Source organism: Physella acuta, unplaced genomic scaffold, assembly GCF_028476545.2.
Source record: "Physella acuta isolate Inbredline_101_S28 unplaced genomic scaffold, ASM2847654v3 ptg000988l, whole genome shotgun sequence".
Taxonomy (NCBI): Eukaryota; Metazoa; Mollusca; class Gastropoda; family Physidae; genus Physella; species Physella acuta.
In genome coordinates, this window is record NW_026732505.1 from 606,146 (window position 1) to 627,844 (window position 21,699).

The 21,699-nt window shown below is 36.0% G+C and overlaps 1 protein-coding gene across 1 annotated transcript; it reads left to right on the forward strand.

Annotated features, from left to right (window-relative positions):
• Positions 1-15,972: 15,972 nt before the first annotated feature.
• LOC131954290 (uncharacterized) lies at positions 15,973-18,772 on the forward strand. Its single transcript, XM_059317870.1, has 5 exons — positions 15,973-16,020; positions 16,404-16,534; positions 17,622-17,766; positions 18,099-18,214; positions 18,664-18,772. Exons 1-5 carry the CDS (start codon positions 15,973-15,975, stop codon positions 18,713-18,715), a joined length of 492 nt encoding a protein of 163 aa, XP_059173853.1. The 3' UTR covers positions 18,716-18,772.
• The last annotated feature ends 2,927 nt before the right edge of the window (positions 18,773-21,699 follow it).

The following is a 21,699-nucleotide window of genomic DNA, read 5'->3' on the forward strand; positions in this document are numbered from 1 at the left end:
GGTTTACCGAAATAGATTTTTTAATCAGTTCTCTAGTGTGTCATGTTTGAAACTGAATTTTAAAAAAAAAATTCTTTAACGTTTCTATATTTTTTCCCACTAGGAGATTGTTATAACATTTTCTGCTATTACAAAAATAATATGCAGCAATATAATTTTTCTTATGAAGGGGCACAATCCTTACCCCGTTATCATTGACGGTACAGTCAGGCCATAATGTTGTGAAGGTTTGTGTCCCTTTACGCTCAAATTTGGCCTTACACTCCTCTCTTGTGGTCAGTTCACTTGGGGTCAACTTCTTGACTTGTTCAAGTGAGAACGGTTTAGATCTAAATGAAAAAAAAATCTGCTTTGTTTGAAATTAATGAATAGTTTTTAATTGGATATAATTAACATTGTAAATATGTATGTATTTTATAAATAATTAAAAAACAGATTATAGCCATTGAGCAGCTGCCTTGAAGAGATTGAAAGAAAGTTAGAAATACAATGATATTACATTTTATAAAAATTACATGCAAAAATTTCATAAAATATTTAAAAGTAATATTGTTATTTTCATACATATAAAACACAACTTGAACCAATCAAACTAGGAATGGACTGGCCCGCCAATCTATCGCGAAAAATTTCGGTCGGTCCAATTTGTGTTTTGATTTTTTTTTTAACAATGTGTTAGTATTTCTCCATTTTACCATTTGTATACCTTCAAACCAAGACGGAAAATTCAATTGAATATAGAAAAATGCACAAAGAAAATTTCAATCTAGAGTTGGGAACCCCTTTTTAAAATGTCCCTCGCCCCTTGGGCACAGCCTATCCACGCCTAATTAAAACACACACACAAACACATACACTCACACACATACACGTCACTGAACACACCTATCGTTGGGAGGTGATGTGATGTTGTAAGGTTGCAGGTAGATCTCCCCGTTCTTGTCCTCCCATAGAATCAAGATCAGACGTCGACGTAGCTTGTTCTCTGTATACTGCTCCTTGAAATATGTCACCGCCTGTCAGAAGATTTAAAATTAAATGACTAATCAGTACCACTAGTATATTTGACGTGAAACTGCCATGACAATTACAAAACACTGGCATAAGATTGACATAGCACGGACATAACACTGACATGTCAGTGTTAGTGTCATGGCAGGTTACTGTCGTGATAATGACACTAACACTTAAATGACACTGATACTGACTTGACACAAACATGACACTGGCATGTCACTGACATGACAAAAAAACATTACCGGGGCCAAGGCTGGAATCTCGACTGGCATATAATAAACGTAAGCAGATAGAGGTATGTCCAGATCAGGATCATCGATAGTCTTGTAAGCATTTACTAGCCGATGGTCAGAAAAGTTGCCGTTCAAAAGATTCAGAAGTTTTAAAAAGGCATCAGAATACACTGGAAAGCAAAAAATAAAAGTTTTTGTTTATGATGGATTACATGAAAAATATTTATTTCGTTCGCTTATGTTGATGCTTTCAGATTTAATGTAAAACAGTGATTCGTATTTTAAAGTCGACTTTATAGCTCATTTAAAATGGCGATCAGTTTTCCAATCATTTCATATTCCGTTAAAAGACACGCACACACAAACACGCAGTTTATAATTATTATTATAATGGTTCTAAGTCTACAACAGTAAGCCATTACAAATAATTCAAAGTATAGTTTTTTTTTAAACTATATTACTGAACTACTTTTACTACCAGACAAAAAAAATGTTGTTGATATAAATAACATGAAAATAAAATTAAATACTGCCAAGACTTTACAAGACCCCGATTGCAAGATACGCGTTCTTAAAATAACATTAAGTTCAAAAGTTAAAGTTTGTGCGCTAGTTTGTGCTGGTTTTCAAAAAAAAATATCTATGCAACTTAAAGATTCGGCGGTAGAGAACACAAATGCTAATGTTTAAGTAAAGAGACCTTGAGTCCACCCAGCTCTGATGAGTGCTTGACATGCGTTATGAAAAGAAAATACGGTGGGCCATTGAGCTGGCCAAAATATCTTTTCATAAGTCATAGCTACAGACGTAGTACTCTATCTGACTACATGTCCAAACAGGTAGCTTAGTTTATTAGTACCTAGTTTAATTTTGGAAAGAATGAGAAAATACACCAGAAACAACAGATTATTTTTGTGAATTTTTTGGAAGTTCTGGCCAGTTTTCTTTGTGATCCAAAAAAAAAATAAAACTTCCAAGCGGTTTATACTACAATTATAACATAAAATATTTCAAACGTAGGCCTACCTGGAGTTGCAACATTTTCTGTACCAACCCTGCACGTTATCAACAGCAAAATGGTTAGACACCAAATAGACGTCATTGTCAGATCTCTTCTAGTTGAGTCCGAGCTTGTGGCTTGTAGGTTTAAAGATACCAAATTGAAAGTATTCGAAATGCGATGTCTATATATAGTGTTTACATTGCAACTAATTAAAGTTTTTTTTAAATGTCTATAAGAGTGATACTAGAAGGATAATATAACATGTGTCAGTTTCATAATTTGCATATATGCCCCGCGAAAATTCTACAAAAAGTCTTTTGTTTCTACACTCTCATCATATGTAACATCTTTGTCTTTAAAATTTGATAATTGTTTTTTAATGTTTGTGGAATGTGGTGTCTGAATGCATTCATAAATATGTTAACTTTGCACAATCGACCTACTCCCATATTATTTATCTACCTGCTAACACACCTTTTGTCTACCTGCCCACATAACATTTGCATACGTGCTTACAAAACGCTTGTATACCTGCTCACACAACTTTTGTCTACCTTCTCACACAACTTTTGTCTACCTACTCACACAACGATTGTCTATCTGTTCACACAAATTTCGTCTTCAAGCTTACACAACTTTTGTCTGCCTGCTCACACAATATTTCTCTACCTGCACACACAACTTTTTTCTACCTGCTCACACAATTTGTTTCTACCTACTCACACAACGTTTGTATAACTGCACAGTTTGTCTGCACAATGAAACTGAATTATTTCTACTTATTATTCTGGGCATTTGTAATGTATTCCATTGTTATAGAAGATACAATTGTCAGCTGTGTACCAATGTACTTTGCCTTGCACACGATGCTTGATAAAACATGTATGTATATTTTACAAGCTATGAGCAACGATGAAACTGACGCAGTAATTTTACACATACAGGGTTGGAAAGACGACGCGAACGAGTGGTAGAGCTCACGACTGTTCACTTGAAAGTAATGTCATCTGGGCATAATGCTGATCACACTATACTTTCATATACCGAGGACACAAAAACTCATGAATTCTACTTCACCTGCACCGCCAGCTTAAAAAGTGTAAGGTTTATATTTCATACAAATAAGCTCACATGTGAATTAAAGAAAAAGGAGTCAATAGGCCATTTATCACACGAAATGATGGTATGCAGTAGGCTACTTCATTATGTTGTAAGAAAACAACTTGTTTCGGACTTGTTTTTCACTCCACTGAAGCGTTATAATCCATTAAAAAATTAAATATAAACATTTTAAATAACAAATCCTCATCTACAAGTATATACAAGATACGAAGCAATCACCTTAAATACTCTATGGTTCATTTATATATATATATATATATATATATATATATATATATATATATATATATATATATATATATTGTTTTATGTCTGGCTGCGTAATGTAAGAATGTAAGCACACAAAGGGAGGGAATTCCTTAAAGGCTTACTATTGAATTGAAGAGTTATTATTCTTTGTAGCTTACAGTTATTCTTTTTAAGAATATTAATGTTAGAAACCTTAATAATTTGCTTCTAAAATAAGTCCTAATTGACAAATCTGTTGTATAGTGATGGTTTAAGAACTTTTAACAAGTAGCGGTAAAAATCTTCAAGTTACCTAAATAAGTTGGTCGAAAATCTGGTGTATTTCTTTTTTATCTTAAAAGATTTACCAACATTAGATTTTTATAAATAAAATAACAAAAATCTCTATGTCCCAAATAATCAAATTACAATATAATGACAAGAAAATCGAATTGCAAAATGTTTTATTGCCAAAAACAATTTAAATTAAAAATAGTTTGTATGCTAACTAATATTTCAATAATTAGTTATTGTTATTCATCAAATATCAAAACTATTTTAATATAGTTATCTGTGCACTGTTGACTAACAGGTAACTTTGTCATTGGCTTCACTCAGGTATGGTGGGAAAGGAAACCTGTAAATAAAACAAATTGTAATTTTAAAGAAAACTAAACAAATTAGCGTATCCCCATTATATCTAAATATTTCTCCCGTTAGTCTTTGGAACGTAAGGAAAAGTAAAGGCGGTTGGACATTGTACAGACCACTTTATCCTTATATAAGAAGAGGGCAAGAGAAAAAAGAATTCTACTTTATCTGCCCAATGGATTGCTAAATCTAAAGAAGAATCTTTACTATTTCTAGATATTCGCTATATATTTTCAAGGTCCATTTTATTTATATATTGAAACACACATTTTTCAAACAAATTTTTACTTACACTACTAAAGTATTGTTTAACAAACAAACCAACAGTTCATTATCAATAGTACTAAAACCTCTGTTAAAAACAGACGTTTAGTAATACATCAAATAAGACTTACATTATGTTGTTATCAAGTTTTTTTTTGCTATTTTTCTATGGCTACGTAGTATAAAAACAGAACTTAAAAATAATAATTCCATTGTAACAACAGCTAGATATTACAAATAATATTTAAACCTTACCATTTTCTAATATCCATATATCTTATACGTTACATCGAATCTTTCTGACTACAAAAAAAATCTTACCTCGTCCCTTCTCTGGTGAAAACCAATGGAATGGGAGAGTACTCTACTTGGTTAGAATTTGTAGCTGTTCCCACCATGGAGTTACACGAGAAGGTCAATCGGAAATATGGCACAACCTGGACAACAAATATAATTTTATATCATGAGAATTTACCAAAATATTTTGTATCAGCTTTCTAGCGAGTACCCCCAAAATACGAATGTTTCAGAATTTTTGCCTTTCGTTTCTAAAGTATTCACTTTTCGAATGTTTTCCCAGTTTTACAGATGATAAGAAGGAATACATTTTTCTTAATGTAGGAGAACAATCCTCACCCCGTTATCATTGACGGTACAGTCAGGCCAGAGGGCTGTGAAGGTTTGTGTCCCTTTACGCTGAAACTTGACCTTACACTCATCTCTTTTGGTCAAGTCACTTGCGGTCAACTTCTTGATTTGGTCAAGTGAGAAAGGCTTGGACCTATACGGTCAAATAAACATTCTACTTCGTTTACAAATAAATGAATTTTTATGTTTATACTAATAAACCTTAGGAGAATATTGAGTTTTTCGATTTTAGTAGAAAAATTAACACTTTAAAATATATAACACAATGATACAATCCATATCAACGAAAAACATACATATATACTCCATTTAGACTTCATAAAACACTCCATCAAGGGGGAAGAATGTTTGCTTTGATGTGTCTCGTTGTAATAACATAAATTTTCCGCTTGCTTAAAATGTGTATCATTGTAATTCTCTGTAATCACAAATTTATTTCAGCTCTACTTAAAAACCCAAATTCCACCCCGTCCCCCATGTCTGAGGCAAAAAAAAACACTGCATCAAACCATTCTGGCACACACAGACACACGCACGCACGCTCATACACACAGTAACCAAACCCACCTATCGTTAGGAGGAGACGTGATGTTGTAAGGTTGCAGGTAGATCTCCCCGTTCTTGTCCTCCCATAGAACCAAGATCAGACGTCGGCGTAGCTTGTTCTCAAAATACTCCTCGTTAAAAAATGTCACCGCCTGTTATTTAATTGAGTATTAAATTATTATTATATTCATTTTTTTACATATTAATTTCAATACCACTAATATTATGCATGATATGAGTCGTTGACAGAAATAGAAGGTTCTTAAATCTAAGATTGGAAAACCCTACAGTAAAAAACAGTGTATTCTATGAGCAACAAAAATTAAAACTAACTTGTTTATTACAAATACTGACGTAATTTTGACACGACGCTTAGATAACATTTTCATGATACTGACACGACAATGACATAACACTGACATAATACTAAAATGACACTGACCAAAACACACATCGCAAGAAATGGCATTGACATAAATGGCTTTCATGACACTGTCATGTTACTGACAGGGCATTGACACTGACGTGACATAGATATTACACTGACACGACACTGACATGAAATTAACATGACATGACACTGACATTATACATATGACATGGACATGACATTGTCATGTCACTGTCATGTCACAGATAACAGACTGGCATGACACTGACACGACACTGACACTGACATGACATATTGTTCTTACCGGTGCCAAGGCTGGAATCTCGACTGGGACATAATAAACGTTGGCAGTAAAAGGTATGTCCAGATCAGGATCATCGATTGTCTTGTAAGCATTGACCACCCGATGGTCAGAAAAGTTGCCGTTCAAAAGGTTGAGCAGTTTTAAAAAGGCATCAGAATACACTGAAAGCAAACAACGAAGTCAATTACAGCATCCCTTTACGCATAATTTAAAGTTTAGTAAACGAAATAGGTCAGGATAAATTGCCGAATAGAGACATTTAGATGGAGGAAGTGGCGCTAGGTTGGACACAAACTGCAAAAGGCTCCAATGGGATACCCCAGTCGCTGGAGTGGAAACCCCAGGGAAAGCGGAAGAGAGGGCCCCCAAGACATACATAGAAGTGGAGTCTTCTTGACAAAATAAAGACAGCAAGGATGACTTGAGAGATTGTATAATTAACAATCGGGGACCGGACAAAATATAGCGTTATGGTTGAAAGTCCAAATTACCAAAACAGTCATCTCTATCTGTTCAAAATATTTCATGTCCGAACTCAGGTATAAAATATCTACTTTCTGGTGATTTTAACCTAAAATACAGTACAAACAAACTACAGATTATTATTATGTACGTTTTCGCAATTGGAGCACACTTTTCCTAAAGTCTGAAAAAAATAAAGCTGTTATATTACAAACGCTTAAAATGTTACAAAAATATAATTATAACATACAATAATGAATATCTCGAAGATGTTTTCACACATACCTGGAATTACCAAACTTTCATCGTCTGCTGTACTGGTTCTGCACGTCATCAACAGCAAAATTGTTACACACCAAAGGGACGTCATTCTTGTCAGATCCTGTCAGTTGTGGAGGAACCTGTAGCTTGTAGGTTTACAGATACCAAATTGAAATTATTCTAAATGCGAGGAATATATATAGTCTTTATTTTGCAACTCATTAAAGTTAAATAAGTTGTCCATAAGGGGGGTGATGCTAGAAAGATAATATAAGCTGTGTCAGTTACATATTTTACATAGATGGCCTGAGTGGATTCTGAACAATTCTTTTGTTTCTAAGCTAACATATGTAACAGATATTTCTTTAAATTTGATAATATTTGAGCATGTAAGCAATTTTTTTTAAATGAAATTGGAATGTGATGCCTAATGCATTCCTAAATATATTAAATTTGAATAATCTACATACTCCCAAGTAATAATTTTTTCTACCTGCTTACACAAATTTTGTATACCTAGTCACACAACTTCTGTGTATCTACTCACACGTCTTTTGTCTCCCTACTCACACAACTTTTGTCTACCTACTCATACATCTTTTGTCTACCTACTCACACAACTTTTGTCAAGCTACTCACACAAGTTGTCTACATATTCACACAATATTTTGGTTTCTTCGTATTGAAAAGAAAAAAATAATTTTAAAAAATGAATATGTATGCGAAGTTGAATTCCAATTTGATAAGTCATTCTCGTTAGTCAGACTTTTAATATGTTAATTGGGCTTATCAAATACAAGCCAGACATCGCAAGTACAACTCAGAGGTGTAGCGACCCTTCCCGGCGCCCAGGGACAAACTTTCGATTTGCACATCCCCCCCCCCCTCGAACTTTTCATTTGCACCCTCCCCCTCAAACTTTCAATTTGGCGCCCCCCCCCCCCTAAGGTCGGCGCCCGTGGACATATGTCGTCCCCCCCCCCCACTCCTTGCTACGTCTCTGGTACAACTTTTAAATATTAAGGTACCAGCTTGACGGTATCAACTGGACAACTTTATTTATTAAAATTCCAGTTGGAGACCAAAATGACTACTTTAGTCTGACTAGACTGTGTACGCATACGTGTAAGTGTGTGTGTATGCTGTGTTGTGCTATGTGTGGGCGAATGCGTGTACGTGTACTTTTGTACGTGTACGTGCAACGTGCAACGTGCACGTGCACGTGTACGTGTACGTGTACGTGTACGTGTACGTGTACGTGTACGAGTACCTGTACGTGTACCTGTACGTGTACTTGTCAGCGCTAAATGTTAACCATACAAACACACCACGGGAGGCTATTCCTTAAAACTTGAATACTGAATTTTGAAGAGTTATAATTCTTTGTTGCATTCGTTAGAGTTACGGTTACTTAAATATGGTACGAAACGGTAAGCACATCAAGGGAGGTAAATCCTCACAGATTTAGTACTGTATTTGAAGAGTTACACTTCTTTATAATATTTCAGCATTGAATTTCGATTTTATTTATTAATTTTCGACTTTCTGTTTCAAATATATTATTTGATTTTTTTTGTGTATATTGTATTAACTTTCGTATAAATCTTTGTAGAATGTATGATACATAATGTTACGTCTTTTGCTATATAGTACAACATCACTAAAAATATTAAATAGATTCACCGTTGCTATACACGGTTTAATTTTAATTTGTGGTTTCTTTTCTGTATTTTTTTTCAAATGTATTTAAAATACGAATGTTGTAAGTGTTGTAATATCTATGTTTGCCATTTATAATTGGTAAAACCTCAGCGTTTATGAAGAGAAAATTTTAACACTTCAAATGTAAACATTTTTTAGAGCAAGTATGACTTAGTACAACCTACAGGGCAAATGGGGATGGATGAGGCATACCCTGATAAGCGAAGAGGACAATTTCGCGAGGCAAGCGTTAGACTGGAATCCCCAGGAGAAGGGGAAAGCTAGGCTGGCCAAGGCAAGGACGGTTGAAGTTGAGGCAAGGGCTGCCGGGCTTACAATGCGCAAATAAAGAGAGCCGCTGAAAACCTAGTATTATGGAGAGGTGTGGCCTAGAAGCGTAGCGACCCTTCCCGGCGCCCGGGGACAAATTCTCAATTTGGCGCCCCCCTGGGGAGCAACTTTTCAATTTTCAATTCCCTCAAACTTTCTTTTTGCATCGACTCGCTCAAACTTTCGATTTGCACACACCCTACCGCTCAAACTTTCGATTTGCAACCCCCCCCCCCTATATATTTTTTATATTTATAATACAAAATGCAGCTAAAATGAGATTTTAATTTGTTTTTTCGACCCATTTTGGCGCCCCCTAAGGTCGGCGCCCGGGAACATATGTACCTCCCCCCCCCTCCCCCCCCCCCCACCTTCACCCTCGCTACGCCTCTGGTGTTGCTGCAGCCCTTTACTCCTCAGGGTTCGCAAAGAAATAAGTCAAGTAAGTCAAGACACTAAAGTAATAACAAAATATATCTTTCAGCTTTCGTATACAAGTAACAAAATATCTATGAGGTCTGAATTTTACCGACTGACTGCATTTTTTTCTCAGTTGATGGGTTAACTGTAGATTATTCAAAGGCAATTTCGTTTTGATGACGATTTTATGTGTGGTAAGTTCGAGACGAGGGGACTGGTAGGTCGACTGGTAGAGCTTACGACTCGTACCCCGAAGTCTCAAGTTCAGATCTCGTGATCGCGACTGTAGAACATCACTGAGTCCACGCAGCAATAATGGGTACCTGACTCACATTGGGGAAGCTAAGACGGATGGGAAAAAATGCTGACCACATTATCCACTTGGAATCCGAGATAATTTAAACAGGTGAACTCTACCTCACTTGCCCTATGCAACGCCAGGTTCGAAAGGAAACCGTTTTTATAGAGCTGGAAAGGGGAGACTTGTGCTCAATTAGGGGTGTGGATCAAATTTATAGAAATTCTTCATCTGGTAACTGGTAAAATAATGTAGTACCAAGGCATCCGCCTAAGGATCAAATATATAGAAATACTTTCTCTAGAAGCGCCACTAAGTAACAAGCGGTTTTCTGCTGAATGGTTTGACACTGATGCTTATTTTATTAGGAGGTATCCAAACGAGATGTTGAGGAATGGCAGGTAGGTTAATTGCTGCTGCTGTTTTATCGTAGCAATAGCAATATAAACAGAGTGATATTTCAACACCAAAGTTAGACAAACTCAACAGGATTTGAACCTACCATTCCACGCGGCACCTAATCGCATCATGTCAGACGTGTAAACACTTCAGCCAATCAGCTCTACAAAAATAGAGCTTTCATGGCAGAGCACTGTCACAGCTTGTACACGGAGGACGCGGGCTGGCTTGACCTCTGACCCCCGAAGGGTCTGACATCTGGCCTCAATAAACACAACAAGGACTATTATTCGACCAGACAAGTTCAGGGACAACGATACCGACAAATAGTAGCTTCATTTAATGGGTATAGTGTAAACGTTTAGAGTTCATAGTAGCATAATGTACTGCTTTTTAATTTTTTCTTAAAATATTTTGTAAACAAATAAACATATCTGCTTTACCGTTTACATTTGGACATGGTTACAATTAATTTTTTTTTTAATATTTAAGTACAGGTTTCCTGTTTTGTCGTAGCTAACCGAAGTCGAGGCCAAAGTTTTCTGCGAGTAAAATGTTTATCTTAAGAATCCTAATGTCTCAAATTTCTGTAAAAATAAATTTCATTTTTTGTTTTTATCAATTGTTTTATAACGTGGGTTCTGTAATGATAGACTTTGTAATTGATAAAATATTTAGTTGATAAAGTTTGAATACTACAGGTGTTGGCTGGTCATGTTACATTTAGATATGGCTGTATATGGCTGGGGCAAAGCCTAGCCGATAAAGGTGAATGGTAAATAGAGCAGAACGTCACATTTTTCTCAGCCTTGCAGTCACAATAAATAAAAGATTGTCAAGTTAGGGTCAGTGTTTCTTTCAGACATTTTTCTCCGGTGGCCGAAGGCCACTTGATATTTTCGGGGTCCTAGGTGCTTTGACCACAGGTGCTTTGACCATAGTGGGTTTGATCATAGGGGGTTTGACCACAGCGGAGCTTTGACCACAAAGGGGCTTTGGCCATCGGGAGTTTGACAATAGGGGGTTTGACCATAGGGGGTTTGACCACAGCGGGGTTTTGACCATAGGGGGTTAACCATAATATATAGATTTTAAAATAGATATTATAAATTGTTATTTGATTTAAATTTGTGATACAATTAATACGATTTTATACATATTTCCTGGGAGTCCATTAATGGAAATTAACGTACTGAAAAAAAGTTAAGAATATTTTAGTCTCCACATAACGGCTGGTGCTACGCTTCATAGAATTTATTTTAAATATAAATGGAAGATAAATAATGCGACATATAACAAGTTTCACAAATTAATAATGTAGATGTACTTGAAAATACATAAATAGAAAGGATAACAAAGGATAAAAAACATGCCAACAGTGTAGTCAAAGAAGTAACAATTGTATGGTTTAGATGACGTATATATATATATATTTATATATATATATATATATATATATATATATATATATATATATATATATATATATATATATATATACGTGTGTGTGTATATATATATATATATATATATATGTATATATATATATGTATATATATATATATATATATATGTATATATGTATATATATATATATATATATATATATATATATATATATATATATATATATATATATATATTTATATATATATATATATATATATATATATATATATATATATATATATATATATATATATATGATGAATTAACATATTATTATATCCTGCCGCAAATTAAAATTTAATTACACAACATTTAAAATAAATCATTACAATATATGGACAAAGCGCTTATTATCAAACGCCAGCATTGGGCAAACTACCTGTGAACAAAGACCCTATATGGACAAAAAACCCTGTGATCAGAGACCCTCTGCTGCGAAAACACCTGTAGTCAAATCCCCTATGGTCAAATCTCCGTTATGGTCAAACCCCCTATGGTCAAAGCACCTGTGGTCAAACGTCCGCGCACCGTTTTCGGAGGGGGCGGGCGGATTAAAATTTCCGTTGGAGTGGGTGGAAACTGGTAAAAGTATATATTTTCAAAAAAAAATTCCATTTCGTTCGGAGGCAGTATAAGCAGCCCCCCCCCCCCCCCCTCCCTTCGAAGAGATGTCTAGAAGAAACTCTGGTTAGGATGAGCAGCACAGCTAATTGTCAACCTATTTCTTCTGTAATAAATTACAAGGCATCTCGTCCCGTTCTAAAAACTCATCTTGACGTGCAGAAAATACTAAACTGATCGCCTGTTAATGGCCAAAGTTACTAGAAATAATAAAAGAGTTACTTCGTTATTATGGATCGGAAATTTAAAATGCATTTATAAAGAAATTTTTAAGGTCCATACAAAAAGGAATAATACTCTTAATTGAAATTAGCTTTGGATAATAGAAACGATGACATGTACGACTAAAGATAGACTTCATTGCAAAAAAAAATGTGGATGACCTATATCTAAGGTGTTGTCGGTGCCCGATCATTGATCAAATACAACTAAGGTCACTCCTTGATTTCGAAAAGCATTTTTTTTAGGTAGAAACTATTTTCTTAGTCGTAAAAAAAATTAAATTATTTTAATGTAATTTTTTTAAATTTCTTGGTTCACATCATCGTTATTTTTTCTTTATATAAACCTCAGTCCGGGGGTTATTATCCGGGGGGGTTCATATCGCTGGGGGTTTTTGTCCAGGGGGTTTATGTCGCGGGGGGTTTTTGTCCAGGGGGTTTATGTCGGGGGTTTATGTCCAGGTGGTTTTTGTCCAGGGGTTTTTTGACCGGACACCTGCAACGTTCGAAGCTGTACATGCAACGTCCTGTCCCTTGGGTCCATCAGCTTTGTGGAGAGAAGGGGCCTTGACACATGGGCAACATCTAGGTCTACTCATTTTAGGGCCCAGACTTTGTGCTTGGATTTTCGAATGCGCGAACATTCAAAGGTCTTTTAGAATAAGAAGTCATATATTTTATATTATTAGGATTTAAATAGAAATGTTTTAAAAACCTTAATTTTAGCTTCATGAACGTTGACAAATTATTTTTTTAAGTTTTCAGAAGAGACCTTAGTGTACGGTAACAAGCTGTCAATCGATCGACAGCTTGTTTGCAATAGCTTATTTTTATACATATGTTTTTCATCAGAAAATAGAATATTTTCTACAGGCTGGTTAAGAAATTTATTCGTATAAAAGTTATATCTAAAGAATAATGAAAATGTACATAGAGGTAATTGTCACAAACACCTATACGAGAAAATTTCTTCGAAATGAATTTATGCATTATTCGTAAACATGATCAAACGAACTGACAGCTTGAACAAAAACTGAATGTGAGTAGCGAGACAAATGTTGTGTAACTAGACAAAAGTTGTGTGAGCAGGTAGACAAACGTTGTGTCAGCAGGTTGACAAAAGCTGTGTGAATAGACAAAAGTTGTGTGAGTAGCTAGACAAAAGTTGTTTGAGCTGGTAGACAAAAGTTGTCCTAGATGGTAGACAAAAGTTGAGAGAGTAGGTAGACAAAAGTTGTGTGAATAGACAAAAGTTGTGTGAGTAGCTAGACAAAACTTGTGTGAGCAGGTAGACAAAAGTTGTGTGAATAGACAAAAGTGTGAGAAGCTAGACAAATGTTGTGTGAGCAGGTAGACAAACGTTGTGTCAGCAGGTTGACAAAAGCTGTGTGAATAGACAAAAGTGTGAGAAGCTAGACAAATGTTGTGTGAGCAGGTAGACAAACGTGTCAGCAGGTAGACAAAAGCTGTGTGAATAGACAAAGGTTGTTTTGAGTAGCTAGACAAATGTTGTGTGAGTAGATAGACAAAAGTTGTCTAAGCAGGTAGACAAAAGTTGTGTGAATAGGTAGACAAAAGTTGTGTGAGTAGGTAGTGAAAAGTTGTTTGAGCTGGTATACAAAAGTTGTGTGAGTAGGTAGACAAAAGTTGTGTGAGTAGGTAGACAAAAGTTGTGTGAGTAGGTAGACAAAAGTTGTGTGAGTAGGTAGACAAAAGTTGTGTGAGTAGGTAGACAAGAGTTGTGTCTGTAGTTAGACAAAAGTTGTATGAATAGACAAAAGTTGCCCGAGTAGCTAGACAAAGGTTGTGTGAGTGGAGAGACGAAAGTTGTGTGAATAATTAAGGGAGTCACTAGACAAACGTTATGTGGGTAGCTAAGCAAATATATTGTGAGCAGACAAAGCCGCATAAATTATTTCAAAATTTAACCACTCGTCTAAAAACGTATAATTATTTTTATAATATATAGATTGAGGATTCGACCTCAACTAAATATTCTTCTGCGTTCTAAATAATATTTAAGTGTATCTTCCTTATCAATTTTTAATGCAAATAATGTTTTGATCTCGAAAACGTTATGCAATTATTTCACTGTTAGTTATGCACAATTTTAATATATATAACGACCGCTAGTCGTTACATGCATCTCCGACTTCAGAAAGGGAAGCCTAAATAGAAACTAACAGATCTGCTAAGAATGACGTCATGTTACTGTCTAACACTCTTGCTGCTGATATCCTGTAAGACCAGTACAGCAGACGACAACAATTTGGAATCTCCAGGTACGTGTTATATAGTTACAAATATGTATGGAGGACTGAGGCTTATCGTTCAGAGCACGGAATCCGAACTCTAGACTTTCGGGTAAGCAACCATACGCTCTACTATTCATCTACACCCTCGAACGAAATCGTCTTTCATTTTTTTCATATTTAAAAGTTAGAGGTTTTTTCCGTCAGTTTTCTACTTTCGGCGATGCATTTAAAGTAAAGAATCCTCTTTAGACCTAGCAATCCATTGGACAGATGAATTAGTGTTCATATGTTTCTTGACCTCGACTTAAGAATGGAAGTGTAGTCAGTACTTTGCCTAGCCGCCTCTACTTCCCCTAACTTGAGTTAGGTATCCATCAGAGCCGGGTGGACTCATGGGATGTTCTACTGACATGGACCCGGATTCGAACTCGAGCCTTTCGGGTTAGCAGTTTAGCGCTCTACCGCTTAGGCCACGTAGAAGCCTAGGTATAGTTTTACAGGTAAGTTGAGGTTAATGTCCGTGTCTAGGAGCACATCGAATACTCAGGTAAAACTACCGAGAACATACGTTTTCTTCGTTCATATTTCTTTGCCGTCGATTGGGAAAGACTAAGACTATACAGTTTACGACATAGTTGGTTTACCAGTCAAAATATTTCGCCTAAACCGTTACATGCCTCTGTTTTCCAGAACATTCTGACGCATTTCTAAAGCTGCTGAACGTGTTCAATGGCAAGTTTTCTGACAACAGACAGGTGGAAGCTTACAAAAGTATGGATGACCCTGACCTTGAAGTTCCTGCTTCTGTTTATGTCTTGTCTATACCGGTAGAAATACCAGCTTTGGCACCGGTAGGAAATATACTAAATGTAATATCATGATGAGGTTATGTCAGTGTAGTGTCTGTATCAATGTTTCTTTTTTCAGTGACATGTGAATGTAATGTCAGTGTCATGCCCGATGTATTTTAGTGTTATGTCAGTGCTATGGCAGTGCTTTGTCAATGTCATATTAGTATCATGTTAGTGTCACGTCAGTGTCACGTCAATGTCGTGTCAGTGTCAGTGTCACTTGAGTGTGATATTGGTGTCACATTTTGAGAATTTATGTCGTTTTGTCGATCAGTATCGAAGTTTTAAATCAGCGTCATGCTAGCACAGAATTCCTCATTGAAACAACCTAGTCGTTATAGTAGTGTAAACCTGTCATATATATATATATATATATATATATATATATATATATATATATATATATATATATATGCATATGTATTTATATACTATATTTAGTTATTTATTTATAATAACATATACATATGTATAGATATTTATTTATTTTTTATTTTTTGCTAAAACATAAAATAATATTAAAATATCTTTTTTAAAACGACCAATCTTGAAAAGTATCGTGCATTATATATATATATATATATATATATAGACAAATTAATTATAACACCACTAGACCGCCTTGTTTTGTGATCATATTACTAAAACCACCCTCAAAAGCAGTAAACTTTTCCTTCGAGTTAACACGTCAGAGCAGCATAAGTTAACCTTTCTCCTCTGTTACGCAGGCGGTCACGTACCTGTACGAACAGTACTACTTGGACACGCTACGTCGACGTCTGATCTGTGTCTTATGGGAAGACAAGAACGGGGAGATCTACATGCAACCTTACAACATCACCTCACCTCCTGATGACAGGTGCGGGTTAAATTAAACTTGCTTTTTTTCACAAATATAAATTTGTATTAACATTGTTTGTGACTACGACGCCAGAAATCATATAACAGCTTCTTACTATTTATCAATATAATTATGTAAACAAAGCAGGGTTCTTCTTCGTTTTAAATTGTATTCGTGTAGGCTACGGTATTTCCTCCAACACAATTAAGTATTGCGTATCAACTATTCTGTTTGGATTTGCTTCAATGACCTTTATCCATCAAAGAACAAACTACAAAGCAGCAGTTTATTTAATTTTGGAGTTTTCTTTCCTAGAAGAGTTGCTGTCCCCAGCTATCAATCCTCAACTCCCAGTGGGTTCGAACTCGAGACTTTTCGGTTTAGCTTCCTCGACTTGACCACGGCGATGCAAAGCAGTCTTGGAAACACATAAATGTGGTTTCATTACAAAGCCTTTTCAAAATTGTGCATTGCACACGTTTGATAATTCATACGTCTGCATAGTGACTATAGAAAAGTACATTACACGTCTAAAAACTTACTACTAAGACGATCTTATCCCATCTGAGATCTAAATAACGACCTGGCCCCATTAAAGATCTAATTAACGACCGCCCATCCCACCCCCCCCCCCCCCTCTACCCCGGGAGAAAGAAATCTGAAAGAAACACTGACAGCTATCACTCTCTGGTCACTAACAGAATAAACCCCAGGCGTTTGTATAACAAACATTTTTATAGTAGCTTTTAGTGTTTATTTTTATGAGTAATCGTTCTCGGACAAAATCCGAACAACACATTTTAAAACATTTTAAAACTAGATCAACAATTTACTTTTCTTTTGTGTGCTAATCTTTATCTAGCGTGATAAATAAAATTTTTAAAATATGGATGCTTATAAAATAATTGTAAACTGAGTATGAAGTAAACAAAAATATACATACTGTATAGCGAGTATTGTATGTATTTTAACAGTTTATATCTAATACATTTATTTGTATATAATGTTGTTTTTACTAAACTATTATGAAATCAGAGTACTTTTATACAATTTTTCTTGATTTCAACATGAACTAGATAGTTTATTCCAATTTGCATTTATTTAGAACCAAGCCGATCTCACTTAACCAAATCAAGAAGTTGACCCCAAGTGACTTGACCACAAGAGAGGAGTGTAAGGTCAAGTTTCAGCGTAAAGGGACACAAACGTTCTTAGCTGTCTGGCCTGACTGTACCACTAATGATGACGGGGTGGGTTTACTAAAAAAATTGGAATGTTTAAAAATATTAAAAATGTAAATTAAAAATGATTGTAAGTATAATTATCATTACACTTCTTTGTACTCAGCTAGGAAAATTATAACATTTTAGCAAGAATTTTTTTTTAAAAAGCTATTCAACGTTTTAAAACCAACACGTTAGATCAAACTTTAGATCAATTGACACTAATAGTTTATTAAGACGACTAATATTATATTAAATATAGTATATGAGCGTAAAATAATCCATGATGAAACAACTCCAAATTGCAAACTTTACATTTGCAACCCACTATTACGTGTAATTTTTTATTGTCTATTCAGATTGTTCCCAATTATCAACTGACATGGTCCTGTAACTCAATGGTCGCCATAGCAACAAATCCTAATTCAGTGGAGTACACACCAGTCCCCATAATGCTTACTCGGGAAGGTCCTAGGTAAGTTAGACGTTCTCGAAGGTCATAATTAAGTAGGTAGCGTTCGTTAGGTCCTGGGTAAGTTAGTAGTGTTCGTGAGATCCTGGGTAAGTTAGTAGCGTTCGTGAGATCCTGGGTAAGTTGGTAGCGTTCGTGAGGTCCTGGGTAAGTTAGTAGCGTTCGTGAGGTCCTGGGTAAGTTGGTAGTGTTCGTGAGGTCCTGGGTAAGTTGGTAGCGTTCGTGAGGTCCTGGGTAAGTTGGTAGTGTTCGTGAGGTCCTGGGAAAGTTGGTAGAGTTCGTGAGATCCTGTGTAAGTTGGTAGAGTTCGTGAGATCCTGGATAAGTTGGTAGCGTTCATGAGGTCGTAGGTAAGTTGGTAGTGCTCGTGGGGTCGTAGGTAAGTTGGTAGTGTTTGTTTTCTAACGTCTCCAAGAAGAGAATTATATATATAGATTTTTGTTTTCCGACAGGTATCCTTTCCCACCGTACCTGAATGAAGCTAATGGCAAAGTTACCTGTTAGTAAAATGTGCATACAGAGCACGATGCTATTTAATCATCTTTAAAGTTTTGTGAAAAAAGCATGCTAATTTGGAAACATTTAAATTCAAGGTTTTTGTCATTAAACTGAAAAAAATTAAAATGCTAAACTTTACTATTGAATTGATTGTGTTGTTGTTTTTTTTTTATCTTTGATGTTGAATTTTTAAAAAAATTAAATTTTGCTTAGCAATATTATTTAATAAATACGAGCTTGTGGTTTGAGATCCTTTACAGGCTACGCTACTGTTAGTTGCAGTTTGAGATCCTCTAAAAGGATACTGTTATTTATGGTTTGGGATCATCTTGAGGCTCCTGTTATTTAGGGTTTGAGATCCTCTAGATGCTCTTGTTATTTGGGGTTTGGGATCCTCTGGATGCTCTTGTTATTTATGGTTTGAGATCCTCTAGATGCTCCTGTTAATTATGGTTTGAGATCCTCTAGAGGCTCCTGTTATTTAGGATTTGAGATCCTCTAGATGCTCCTGTTTAAAATAGTTTGAGATCCTCTAGATTCTCCTTTTAGTTATAGTTTGAGATCTTCTAGATGCTCGTGTTAATTATGGTTTGAGATCCTCTAGAGACTCCTGTTATTTATGGTTTGAGATCCTCTAGATGCTCCTGTTAATTATGGTTTGAGATCCTCTAGATGCTCCTGTTAATTATGGTTTGAGATCCTCTAGATGCTCCCGTTAATTATGGTTTGAGATCCTCTAGATGCTCCTGTTAATTGTGGTTTGAGATCCTCTAAATGCTCCCGTTAATTATGGTTTGAGATCCTCTAGATGCTCCCGTTAATTATGGTTTGAGATCTTCTAGATGCTCGTGTTAATTATGGTTTGAGATCCTCTAGAGACTCCTGTTATTTATGGTTTGAGATCCTCTAGATGCTCCTGTTAATTATGGTTTGAGATCCTCTAGATGCTCCTGTTAATTATGGTTTGAGATCCTCTAGATGCTCCCGTTAATTATGGTTTGAGATCCTCTAGATGCTCCTGTTAATTATGGTTTGAGATCCTCTAGATGCTCCCGTTAATTATGGTTTGAGATCCTCTAGAGCAGGGGTTCCCAACCCTGTGCTCGCGGGCGCAATGGCGCCCGCCGAACGATTCGTATGTGCCCGCCTCTCACTATTCGACAGAGACAGAATTTTTTCATAAACCTTATTGAAAGGGTGAAGGGGGATGGAAATTGAAAGTTTGAAAGTTTGAGGGGGAGGGGGGGGGGGGGTGCAAATCGAAAGTTTGACGGGGGGGTGCAAATCTAAAGTTTGAGGGGGGTGCAAATCGAAAGTTTGAGGGGGGGAGCAAATCGAAAGTTTTGGTCCCCAGGCGCCGGGAAGGGTCGCTACGCCTCTGGAAGGAGTTTGTCGATTTAAAATAGGTGGTGCCCGCCACCCTACCGATATTTTAGAATGTGCTCTAGAGTAAAAAAAAGGTTGGGAACCCCCTGCTCTAGAGGCTCCTGTTAGTTGCGGTAAAAGAGGTCTTTGCACATTTTAAGAGCAGGTATACAGAAGTTGTGTTAGCAGGCAGACAAAAGTTGTGTGAACAGGCAAATTGTGTATGTTCAGGTAGACAAAACTTCATCCATCAGAGTTCATCCAGCTCTGACGAATTGGATTTGCTCACATTGTCTTTTCTATTTCGTCCGGGGTAGGGGGGAGGCAGTGAACACGTCTGGGGTATGAACTTAGGTCATTTTGAGTTAGCAATCATTCGCTCTCCGGTCCAACCACGCATTTCGCAAAGGTTAAATTTTCAGAATATCTTATAAGCTAATAAGTGACATAAGCTTCAAGAATGCAATTACCTGAATGTGTTTTGCATTTCATAAATAAAATTAGACGCTCAAAGGGCAAATATTATTAGGAGAAGAGCAACATGTTGCAACGTTGTAATATGTGAGAACTCAAAAGCCTGGATATAAGCCATGCTAGCTCTAAGTCACGTTGTACGAATAAAATTATACCAATATTAGTCATGAATTAAAGGAATATAATTATGCTTAAAGTGTCGTTCATAAATGACGTCGTGTTTTTTTTTGTAACATGCACCACTCCTACCACTCTCTTTGTCACACGTCGTCAAAGAAATGACCGCACCCACTCCCCTAAAGTTGAACACTTCAACTCTTTTTCAAAATTTAAATGTTTGTTTTATGAAAGACGAAATCTTTCTCAGCTGAGCTGGGTGGGTGGCGTAGTTATAAAAAAGCAATGCTAGAAAAAAAACTTTTGCCGGTTTTTTTTTTCGCGTTTTAGAAAACTTTTTAATAAATTGTAAAAGGAATTGATTAAAATACTCTAAGCTGACCGAGTTCAGACAAGATTTTCGAAAAATATCGTATTTTAACAAAAAGTCAACGGCAATTTTGAGGGGGATTGTAGGCTGAGGTGTGACGTCATTTTAGGAGGGTTGTGACGAAGTGTGACTAAAGGGGGGGAGGTAATAATCGTCCAAAAAAGCGTGACGTCATTTATAATGACCCCCTAAACCAAAAACTATTCACTATAATGTTATTTTTAAGTCTTTAATATGAGGGTCTCCAAGTTGTTGAATATACGTTATTTTTTTAAGTTTTTAGTATTAGTTTCAGCAGCTTTTAGAATCTACCAAACTATAATGCACTTTTTTAAGATTTTAATATTAGGTTCACCAGGTTGTAGAATCTACCAAACTACAATGTACTTTTAGCGCAATTTCCATACTGGAATTGCGATCATTAATTCGTCATTTCTGGATGTGTGTCCGCAGCTTTACCGCAGCTTTAAGTCGTATCTCCTCCTCAACGAAGAAATATCGAGGACTAGTTTCAAAGCAAATATGTTAATCAAGTTCCGAGGATGATTGTGGGCCAAAAAAATTCCCGGAATTCCTTCCTGGATTTCCCGGAAAAGCCAAAAAACCTCGGAAAAAATGCAGTTTTTGGCCCATATCTCGGCAACCAGACCACTTAGCGACTTGA